The 12,016-nt window shown below is 38.7% G+C and overlaps 2 protein-coding genes and 1 long non-coding RNA gene across 3 annotated transcripts; 2 read left to right on the top strand and 1 right to left on the bottom strand.

The window, feature by feature from the left end:
* The first annotated feature begins 278 nt into the window (after positions 1-278).
* On the top strand, positions 279-4,711 carry LOC148739981 (uncharacterized). The gene is made up of 2 exons (XM_088748023.1): positions 279-2,710; positions 3,096-4,711. Exons 1-2 carry the CDS (start codon positions 319-321, stop codon positions 3,746-3,748), a joined length of 3,045 nt encoding a protein of 1,014 aa, XP_088604149.1. The 5' UTR covers positions 279-318; the 3' UTR covers positions 3,749-4,711.
* On the bottom strand, positions 4,612-6,547 carry LOC148739980 (uncharacterized). Its single transcript, XM_088748025.1, has one exon. It carries the CDS (start codon positions 6,420-6,422, stop codon positions 4,803-4,805), a length of 1,620 nt encoding a protein of 539 aa, XP_088604151.1. The 5' UTR covers positions 6,423-6,547; the 3' UTR covers positions 4,612-4,802.
* Positions 6,114-9,179, top strand: LOC148739979 (uncharacterized). Its single transcript, XR_015996399.1, has 3 exons — positions 6,114-6,206; positions 7,948-8,087; positions 8,846-9,179. It is a non-coding gene; the product is annotated as an uncharacterized LOC148739979 (long non-coding RNA).
* Positions 9,180-12,016: the final 2,837 nt, after the last annotated feature.

Raw genomic sequence — 12,016 nt, 5'->3', positions numbered from 1 at the left:
AGTCAGAAACATGTTAATGACATCAATACATTGCAGGAAGAGATCTGCTTTCGTCGGCATTTTCTCTCTTCCCATTTCTAGTATCATAACATCCTTTGAAACTATCTCAGATGCTAACGGTCGACCAGCATGACGCCTTACATTCTGAAGGACTGGATACGGCCGCGAGCTAGAATTAGAAGGTCTTCTGTATCTTCCTCTTGAAACTGTCGGAAACCTCCTCTGCAATGGCGCTTTATACTAATGACGTCATGAAATTTTAGACCCCCCGCGTGACTCAGACAAACAAACTCCACTTCTTTGAGAGCTACAAGGAAAATGGCGAGTAGTATGCCTCATTCCCTTACAGTTCTGACCGAAGAGGACAGTGTTCCTGGCTCCAAATTTGAAAGAGAACCGGAAGAATACACTGTAGACCAGCTAAAACGGTGGTTAAAATGTAGGGGCTTAAAATTAAGCGGTAAACGAGAAGATCTTGTACAGCGAGTGAGAGACTGTGTGAGGAGCGGGAATTATTACACCCTTGATCCGGCAATCGATCATGGAAAATGGTTTGCTGCCAAAGTTCTACGAGAAAATTCTGATGTAAAGACAAATTCTGGATCGATATCCATTCCGTGTATTCCGTCGACTGGCTGGCGTGTTTTTCCGTCTCAAAACATTCCTTCGCTCTTCAACTATGGGCACGTGCATTACTACGCGCTAGAATCAATCCAAAATGTTTCCGATCATCCTGAAGACATCGAAGATGGGCTGGGGCACATGACGGATAAACCTTTGAAAAATGGAAGAAAGTACGTGGATTCAGGCTTTGTTCACGATATGATGGACACGGTAAACGGCGATCATTATTTAGTGAGGGCTCACGTTTGGCCGTCGATGAGAGCAGAGTTGCCACACAATGTTGTTGTTGTTTTGTCTGTGAACAGTGGTGCCGTTCTTCATGCCTCTTGTGATCCTTGCAGGGCTTCGTCTTTAGGTCGTTGTAGTCATGTTGTAGCCGTTTTATTTTGTATCCTTGACCATGTTCAGAAACATGGGACAATGTTGAAAACACCTTGCACAAGCCAAGAATGTTCTTGGAATAAAGGAAAGAAGAGAAACAAAAATCCAAGAAGAGTAAGCGATGCGACATATCCAAGCAAGAGGTCCAAGCAAACTTTGTCCGTCATTGAGTTTGATCCGAGGCCTGCCAGATATAGGGAGGTAAACGAGCAGCATATCAATAAATTTTTGAGAAACATTCAAGCTTTGTCTCAAGCTGAAGATACAGGAGTTTCAATGTGGGAAACTCAGCTACAGTTTACCTACAGTGATTACGTACTTGATTGTGAGAGGAAAGAAATGTTGTTAAAGCAAGTTAAACTATTGTACAATAATTTAAAGCCGGAAGCTCTTATGGAAATGCCTGCAACACAGGAGCAGAGCAAATCCGAGAGATGGTTCTGTGAACGCTGGTGCAGGCTGACAGCGTCCAGGTGTCTCGGTGCTTTCAAAGTTGGGAAGCTTGTTAGTGAGTCCCAGCCAAATGCTGCCATTGAAGCGAATAAGTTTATTGCCAACCAGATTTGGGGCCTTGCATCTGATCATTTTCAGACATACTGGATGCGTTATGGCCTTGAAAGTGAACCAAAAGCTATAGTGAAGTATGCCACCAAGACAAGAGTATCCCCTACAGGATTTTGGGTGAACCCTGAGTTCCCATTTCTTGGTTGTTCTCCAGACGGCCTTGTTGGAAATGACACTGTTGTAGAGATCAAGGCATTGAAAATCTTTAAACAGTACAGTGTAGAGACAGTTACGTGCAAAAACTCTCCAGTGCCTAAGAAAATTCTCGGTAGGCAATGCTTTAAAGTAGAAGATGGGAAGTGTGTCCTGAAGCGCACCCATGCGTATTATTACCAGTGTCAACACATCCTTCTTGTGACAGGAAGAAAGTACTGTGATTTTATTCTACATGCAGCAAGTGGTCCTGATTCAGTAGAAAGGATTCCAAGAGATGAGCCTCTCATTAAGAAGATTTTGTGTTTTCTGACAGCATTGTGGATGCTTGTTATTGCCCCTGAGTTCTTTGAAATGCGTGTCCCTAGGAATCTCTTGCCATTTGTTTTAGATGAGCCCTCAGAGAGCTTGCATTCCTCCAAACAGTTTCCTTTGGAATCACCTGATTGTGGTGTAATACCTGGAGACCCTACCACATGTACTTCTTCTTTTGAGTCTGTAGAACAATTTGCAGCCGCTGAATGCACATCGCCCACTACTATGGATCCTGTAACACCTGCTGCATGTTCACCTGTGTCACCTCCGTCATATCCTGACTTGTGCAGAACCATAGAATCTGAATTGGTTGAAGAGTCTATCCAGCCGAGCTTATACTGCCAAGAAGAAATTGATGCTGCAGAGGCTCTACTCTCTGCCTCCAGTGTTGTTTTCAGTGCTAAAAAATGTGCTTCTGAACAAGACCAGAAGCTGACTGCCTTTCCTTGGGGTGGCCTGACGAGTACTGGGATATCACTTACCAATACTTGTCCCTTGGATAATTGGTTGATGATTTTTCAGGCTCTGACCAAATCACACAAGGTGGAGCTCAGTGACCTTCCAGAGTCAGCTCACATAATAGGGACATCTCTTAAGCTCATAGATGATGGCCTATATGCAGATGCAAAGTTGCTTATCGTGCAGTCTATTCCACAATGGCAGCAACTAAGAGGTACGCATAAACTGTTTTCTTTTTCCTTTTAAAAATTATCATTTAATCTTACACAGACTTCTAGGTCACATTTCAACACAGGTTAGAATTTTAACTTTGGTCAATTCTCTATATTTTCCTTTGTCTCGTAACCTTATTATTCATGGGTTAGGGCTAGGAGAGAAAAGAATTTGAAGGTAAAAAACTTACCTGGATTTTATTTTTACCTCTGACATAAACAATTTGTCATTGAGTATTTTTATAATAGAGCTAACTATTTTCAGTAATAATAATGTTGGCAAAGATTGGTCAGATAAGAAGAAAAATGTATATTAATAATGATTATGTAATAATAAAAATATTATATATTCAATTCAATTTTTGTGTTATATTTTTTATTTTAAAGTTGTTGCTGGTACCCTGGACTTGTATGGCAATGAGAATGACTATTTTTTGATGCTCCTTCGTCCATACCTGACAAGCACCATTACAACAACCTGTTGCCTTACAACTTGTCCGCTGCAAGTACACTCCGTGCAGTCTCTGTCAGTCACCCTTGCACAGCCCTCCAAGCTTACAAGCAGTATTTTTCTGGATGCCCTTGAAGACTGGCAGCAATCACCTGATTCCCAGTGTGGAAGGAAATTTTCTAACAAGCCAGCAGAAGAAATCCCTTTCAATGAGGATGTGACTTTTGATGAACATGGACATGCAGACACCTCATGGCATTGCGCGGGGGTGAGGGTTAGCAGCCGTCGTGTTATGTTGAATTTGAAATCATTTCTTGTTTTTTCAGTTGATTTACTTAGCAGAGGAGGTAATCTTAGATTGTCAAACACGTCACAATCAATGTTTTTGTTTGGGAAATGCTTTACACTGTATGGGGCAACACTGTGGAATGGGGGTCACTACATTTGTACCTTTTATTATAATAATATGTGGTACATGTATGATGGTTTGAGTGAATATAGACAAAAGGGCTCTGGGCTCTGGTCTTCTTCATGTATGTTTCATGAGCCACTGGGATTTTCTTTAAGTTTTTTAATATATTGTAGCTAGGTCCAAGGTAAAGAAAGCATAAATCTGACATTGATTGCCACTCGTATAATTTTGTATTTTATTTTGGAATTCTCTTTAGCCCTGGTTATAGTCGGACTATTGCCCTTACTTTAAAATTTGACGACAAAAGCCTAAGTTTAAAATGAAAAATCTTTGAGAATATTTTAACTTTTCTTGGACTTATAAGCATGTTTACTTTTACAATTCTTTTTCTGGAGTGGGTCCACTTTAATGAAAGACATAACAAATCATGCTTTAAGGGCCCATGTACACCCAAGTGGCTTTGCACATTTGTGTTGTTGTTTTGAAACACTTTTTTGTCCAATGCAGTGTTTTGATTGGCTGACACATTTGATGGGGTGTTCACTTGTTTTCATGCTTGGCCAAAGTGTGACTCTACACATACTGAAGACAGCAATTTTCAACTACCCGAAAACATTTTTCTGGAGCACAGGGTGTGCAATGCATTTTGGGTGAACATGGGCCTTTAAAAGGACACTTTCTTATAGAAATCATTTTTCTTTGTTTGCTCAGTGTTCGAATCTTGGTTGATGACAGCGACAAAAAATGTATAGTAGTTGGGTAATCGTAATTTGGTCTATTCTCAGTTAAAAGTTAATGTTTTCATGTTTATATCATTGTATTTCTGTCCAGCAAAGTCATTTCAATTTTCCAATGCTTAGACTGAGAAATGGCCATTAGAAACTTTGATATGTTTATATAAAAAAAATTGTCATTGACTTGCATCTTGTGCAGGTGTCAAATTCAAATCAAATACTTATTCCTCCAACATGTACAAATGAAGTTTCTTTGAGTTTTGAAAATTTTTTTAAAAATTAACATCCACATTTTGTGTACAGGTGTAGAAATCTAAATAAGATTTATTTCTCAAAATGTTCTGTTTTATAGAATATAAACATAGCTTGCTGGAAGCAATAGATAATAAAATCAAAATTTACCTTACATCTCAAATTAAATATATTATTATAAGAAGATGACCTACTCTACACATCCATTAGTTAGAGCCTTGTAAACTTAAGTTAAAATATTAAGTCTACTTACAAAGGGTGGCCTGAAAATTGACAAGGCATGCTGCAACTACTACCATTTGAGTTGCGACAGGAGCAAGAGACAAAGGTATTCTTCTGCTGACCAGTTTGAACTGCTTTAAGCGTTCATTGAAACGCTCTACATGAATCCTAGCTTTTGCAATGCTACGTGTTTCCAATTCCTCTGCAGCACCAAGACTTTTTCTACCTTTTAAAAATGATGGGATTTTTAATTGCACTTGGAGAGGATTTAAGAGATCCTGCACAGTGAAACCACGATCTGCTAAAACCAAGTCATATGGTTTAAGGTGCTTCAAAAGGCCACTTTCCTTGAAGATGCGAACATCATCAATATCACCCTCGAACAAATCAGAAACAAAACATGCTCCACCACAGGGGGTTACAGCAATGAGACACTTAAATGTGTTGGTGTGCTTATAGGAAGAGAAAGTGTTTCCTTGCCTAGCAAAATTCCTGGAACATTCCACTCTAAATTCAGTACAATCGACAATACAACGTATGTTCTTCATGGTTTTGAATACCTTAGGGAGGAACCTGCTAAATTGGGTTCTCTCTGGAAACATAAAGTTTTGCATGTCTCTAAAAATTACATACATCAACTGAATGTATGTTGTAAAGATCTTTGCAATGTAGGAAAAGTTAATTTTCCTGTTTGGGGTACTAAGAAGAGCTGCAATAGTATTGAGAGTAAAACCCCTCTTCAGTCTTAGAAGGCAAATGAAAAGTTTTTCTCTTGATGAAAAATCAGCTTTTGGGCCAGTTCTTGCATTCTCCGTTGCTGGGCAATCTTTACTTTTCCAGTAGTTGATTGTCTCCAAAGGGCAAACATCGTCAAGAAAATCATGCAAAACTTCAAACTGGGAAGGCCTGAGGCCGGTGAAGTGTTTCATGAGAGCTACATCTTGCACGATATTTTCGTAGGATAAAGTACTCACTATTTTAGGACCCTGTAACTGCGTTGTAGAGACGTCGTTTTTCAAAATCATAGTTTCGACCTTCGCAGACAACTCGTATTTTGAATATATAGTCTGAGAGCCTTGATCAGAAACCAACTTTCCTGAAGGGTTAACGTAACTGTGTGTATCGATCACGGCACAATCCTCATCAACACATTCTTCATCAATAAAACTGCTTTCGTCGACTGTCGGTTCAACTTCTTGTGACTCCTGATCATGATCATCAGAAACTGTAATATCGTTAGATAATTGTTCCTCGTAGTTGTCATGGAATAATTTCTGTTTCTTTGACGCTGGATTTTCTCTTTCTTTCGGTGCTTTTCTCTTGGGAGCACGTGCTCGACTTGCTTGCGCTGGTCTTAGATTTGCCTTCAGTGGATCGGGAAATTCGGCTGTTGGACCTTTTTCGCCAGGCCAGTGAAGAGCACAAATGTAAGTGTTTCTTGTTATGTTTTTCTCCGTAAAAAATTCACGCGAACAAGCTACTAGCCAACGCTTGCACTTTGCCATGTCTTGCGAAGGTTTTGGGAAAGGAATAAATACTTTCTTCCCCGATTCCTCTAACTCTTTCAGTGATTTTGGCCATTTATCTGCATATCTTGAGTCTGTCTTGCACTCACCCCAACAACAGTGTTTGGTACCAACCATGCCGCTTCCTTTTAGAACGCTAAGTCGTTTTTTGACGAAATTTTCCGCCGTTTTGTTTCAATTTTACAACTCTCGCTCACACATTTCTTTTAAGCTGGTCGCAATGTTTGTCTGAGTCTGTGTGGGGGGTCTCATAGGCTATCATGTAACAAAATCTATTTTTAGTAATAGTATAAAGCGCTATTCTGTTAGTGCGCTATTAGCTGGCTGGGTTTGGCGAACGAAAGTCGTCTCCGATGTTGTTGGTTGACGTTCGTTACTAGGAAATCTTGTCGTTGACGGTCCGTGCTCAATTAACGAGCTTAGCTGATTAATACTGTCTACTGCAGCTTGTGCGATTTCTTTTACTTGCTCGGGAATCGAAGGGGCCGTCGCCATCTTTGTTTGGCAGCACAGGTAGAGAACTACCGCAAGGTGTTATAGGTAAAGGAATTTTGAGAAACATGCAAAATTAATTCCAAACACACACAAAATTAATTACAAACACACACAAAATTAATTACACACACACAAAATTAATTCCAAACACACACACAATTAATTACAAACACACAAAATATTCGTCTTCTAAAAATATAATTAATAGGAATGGTAAAATTAATTTGGCGGTTAAATAAAATATTTTAGAAATGCAAAATATTAATTCTATCAATGTGTAAAATTAATTCACACACAGTTAAAAATTATATGCACCATTTTGACCAGAACGGGCCCTCCTAGGCTAACACCCAAGGTTTCTTGAAAAGGGAACATGTAATCGTTCGTCTCACCACATGGTCACTTAGAATGTGAATCGCGCCATTCGACTTCATACTGCCAGTCTTCTTCGGGCTAGAGCTATAAAGTTTGCCCTTCGTCAGAGCAAATGACGACAGGCCAACGCTCGAAACGCAGAGAAACGTCAGCTTTCAAACTCTTTACGGCGGCCAATTTACGTGACCAAATTACTGTGTTATTTTGAGGATATTCATTTGTAATCGTTTAGTCTCGGAAGAAAATGATCCCTTTTTCATTTTCTTAATGGTTTTAGAACTCGATGGGGATTATATATGAAAATCATTGTTCATTTTACCCCAAGAAGTTAATTTAAAGTTCTTTCTGATTCAAAATACCACTGCATTTGCTTTGTGTAAATCTAGGAGCTGAACTTAGAGCGTAATTGCCGCGAAGTTTGGGTTTCTTGGAAATTTATTTTCAGTCATAAGGTTCAGAAAAGTTATTTACGCAACAGGAGAAAATTCATAGCAAAAAAGCAATGATATTTGACCGCTATTATCAATTGCGCGTAAAAACTAATTGATGAGTCTGTTTACAAAAGGTTGGTGACGTGAAACTAATTGCAAAGAAAGCTCAGGCAGAGAAATGGAGTTTATTCCATGGAAAGTGCTAACGAACGATTTTCATTCACGAGTTACGATGCATCCGTTCAGTATGTGTACGACATAAATTATTTTTACCAATTGGCCGCGGTATTTCATATGGTAACCCACGCACTAAGGAGATGACTTTAAACATTCTTTTGCAGGGGTTTACAAGACTGTTAATATGATGTTAAAGTTGGCTTTGGTTTCCATGGTGATCTCTTGTGTTCTACTAACAGAGGCCCGTAGATTACCTGGGCCACGCCTTCAGGACACTGAACTTTACAAAAGGAAATTCTTCAAGGTTGGTGTTTTTGATAGAGAGGGACTACAGAGGGGTTAAGGACTTGGGATGAATAGTTTTAGATAGACTTCCAACAGTATGTTTTTCCCGCGATATGAAGAGAAAGCTTTATGCGGAAACAGATTGGGACGAGACACAAATTGGCGAGACAGGGTGTGTCGTTAGACGCCAATCAAGTTTTCGCTTTCGAACATGTGATTCCCCAAAAGCCTGCAACGCCTTTCCCACCCTCCCAGTAGATAAATATTAATTGCTCCTTTAACGAGAAAAAAAGAGAGATTAAGGGTACGACAACATACCTAATGTTTAACGGTCAGGTTAATCCCATTTATACACGGTAACGTCTAGCAAGAGCATCTCCGCAGCGACATCCAATAACCTGTGGCATTGATTATTTGTTAAATCTACCTAGTTTAGTTCCCTCTTTCAAAAATGACGTATATGTTTTATTGATTTGCACCCATCGTCAAGAAGATTGTTTTGTAGCCGCCCTTGAACAATTGTTTTAAGGGGCGCAATTTGAAGAGCTCGCAGTCTTCGTTACATGTCATATCTGCTCCTTAAGGAATCAACTAAGTCTCAAGTATGAAATATTGACCACATCAAGAGCCAAACGGTTTTATGTGAGAGAAATATTGTTAGATGTCATTTCTCTTCTTTAAAGAATCTATAATATCGTACGCATAAAATATTGACCGCACGTAACAAGCCAAAAACATTTTATCTGAAGGAAGTATTCAGTTGCCTTTGTTATATAGATACTTTTCAGAACTACCATCATCGTCGCTTGTGTATTGCACTTGGGGGAACAGGTTGTGCGAGCCATAACGGCAGATGCTGTCGAGAAAGAGACCCACACACTGGAACCATGCGAAAATGTGCGAACAAGGGCACCGTAAGTAACAGACTAACATTTTACTAGAATGATTTATAATCATTATTTTTATTGTTATTATTATTGTTCTATTATAGATCCAAATATACATAGTCTACAAACAGTGAGTCTTTTCAGAGTCTTTGATAAAAGTGATTTGAAGAGATGAACGGATGAACTCGTTTTAAAATCTAACAATGAACCGTTCCATAGCTCAGGTGCAGCAGCTGAGAGTAACAAAGCTTAAGTATATTTCAGAGGGACACCAGTTTTTGTTGTGTCACGATAACATTTACCTCACGGTTTCCCCCATAAGGCTCTTTAGTATTCTAAAGATCCGCCCTTATTTGCGGTTAATTTTCTTTATTCTTCCCCCTTAAACTCTGTTCGCGACAATTGATTCTCCATCTCTTTTCGCTAAGAACCATGTGATCCCCCAAAACTCTTCAACAACCCCCCTCTACCCCACCTTCTCAGTCGATGAATATTGATTGCTCCCCTAAACGAAAAAAGAGAGAGGTTACGTGTACAAGGACATACCAAATGTTTAACGGTAACGTTAATCCTATTCATACACGCTGACATCTGGCAAAGCATCTTCGCGACGACATCTAAGCAATAAAGTGTGGCATTGATTCCTTTTTTGAATCTACTTGGTTTGATTCTCTTCTTTCAAAACCGACGTATAGGTTTTATTGATTTGCATCCATTGTTAAGAAGGTTGTTTCATAGCCGCCCTTAGACAAATGTGTTGAGGAGGAACAATTTTGAAGAACTTGCAATCTTTGTTAGATGTCATATCTGCTCCTTAAAGAATCTATTCAACCCTATGCATGAACTATTGACCACATTTAACAGGCCAAAAACGTTTTATGTTAACTTAACTGTATCAATAATTTTCAGCAGTATCTGCATCGTCGCTCGTGCGTTGCACTTGGAGGAACAGGTTGTGCGATGAATGACGGCAATTGCTGTCGAAAAGGAAAACCGCTCACAGCTGTAACCATGCGAAAATGTGTGAACAAGGGCACTTTTTTTAACCGTAAGAAAAAGACTAACATTTTGCTGCAATTTTTCTATATTTATTATCATTCATTATTATGCAGTAAAAACGTCTGTATGCCATATACGATAAAAGCAACATGAGGCGCCGAAACGTAGCCCATGAGCTAATCAGTGAATAAAATAGAAGCAAACTCTAACTTTATAACTAAAAACTAACATCATCGTTATAGAACCAATTAAAACCGATAATATATATATATATATATATGTGTAAGATTGTTCTTCTTTCCAGAGTTCGCCTACGAGTTAAATTACCACTTCAAAAGAGCGCGCAATATTTAGAGTTCCTGAGAGACACGCCTTCTGCATCTTCTTTAGCACACCTTTATTATGCAGTATACACGTTTGGACGCTAGTGAGCTAAGCAAGATAGAGCGAAAATTCGTAACCTATCTGTATGACAGGACTGTTCACTATAACAATATCTAATACTACTTAAATATGAATGATCAATATAAAACAATAAAAGTGTCAATTGGCCCAATAATAGGATGTTTTTTTTTTAATGTTCATGATGTACTGTTCAGATCTTAAAATATCCTTAACTTAAAATGTTTATAAAAAACTGTTAAAAAAAACCAAATCATAACTTGCTTAAAGTTCTTACGATGTAACCAGTTTAAATGTTCTTGCAATGTTCAGAGTGCTACTTAATACAGCTTTCTGCATTCTCAGCAATATTTCTTTGTATCTTGTACCAAAGATGCCTTCGTTTCAGTTTCCATAGCTTTAGACCATCTTCCAAGTACATCTATAATGACGTTTACTTGTGAGATCTTGTATCCTGGGTGTTGTTTTGTCCGCTCAAGTCTAAGTGCTCCATACCTCTTGGTATTTTCTTTGTCTTTCTTGTCTCTGTTGTTGATCCAAGGGCAGCTCATTTCCACCATAAGTACCTTCTTGTTTTTGTGGTCGATGAAACGTGCATCCACACGATTAGATCGTACATATGTATGATCAGCATATACTGGTACATCCCAGTATGCCCCAGCATCAGATGATATATAAAGAGGTTTGGGCTTCACGTCTGAGAACCATGGCGGAGTACTATCAGCGAGCTCTAGGTCATTGAGCATTTCAAAGAAGAACACTTTCAAAACAAAATTGTGTTTTTCTAAGTACTTGGACTTAGCTAATGATGGACATCCAGCAAGTACATGTGCCATGCTCTCAGAACCTTCGCCACAAATTCTACATTTGACATCGTTCTTGTCCGTTGTACCAGTCTTGTAGGCTATGTAGACCTTTGTTGGTATGAGCTGTTCGTACAGGTCCACGATGCCTGCGTTACAGTGGGTAGGAGCACATTGCCATTTATTGAGCCATGCAAAACAATTTTCATGGCTCAGTTGATCATCTTATTATTATTATCGTTATTATTATTATTATTATTATTATCATCATCATTATTATCATCATTATTATACACAGTCTATATTATTATTATCACAGTCTATTATTATACACAGTATTATTATTATTATTATTATTATTATTATTATTATACACAGTATACAAAGATTAAGTCTTTGACAAAAGGTATTTCAAGAAAGTAACGGATGAACTCGTTTTAAGGTCTGACGATGAATCTTTCCATAGCTCAGGTGCAACAGCTGAGAGTAACATTGCATTAAAATATCTCAAAGGGACGCCACTTTCTGTAGCACGAAACAATTGGCAGCAATATTTTTTCCCATTGGTCGATATTCTCCCACTAAATACGCGGTCATATTCATTCGCTGTCGTGTAATTTCTTTTTAATTTTGTTTATATTCCAGGGCGTATACATGTGTGGAAGCATAAAGAAACACTTGGTGTCAGATACAACACAAAACCGAGGATTTTTTCCAGCGAGTCTTGATTTTACAATATCAAATGCGCATTAGGTTACTTCTGAAAACAAAACCGTCAAAACACAGGCACACACTCGCGACACCCACGCACGCATGCACACGCACCTAAGCACGTATACGAGCGCACGTACACAGCT

The sequence above is a fragment of the Stylophora pistillata genome, chromosome 2 (assembly GCF_964205215.1).
Source record: "Stylophora pistillata chromosome 2, jaStyPist1.2, whole genome shotgun sequence".
In the NCBI taxonomy this organism is placed as follows: domain Eukaryota; kingdom Metazoa; phylum Cnidaria; class Anthozoa; order Scleractinia; family Pocilloporidae; genus Stylophora; species Stylophora pistillata.
Note: the sequence above shows the minus strand (reverse complement) of the source record. Positions and strands in the feature narration are given on the sequence as shown.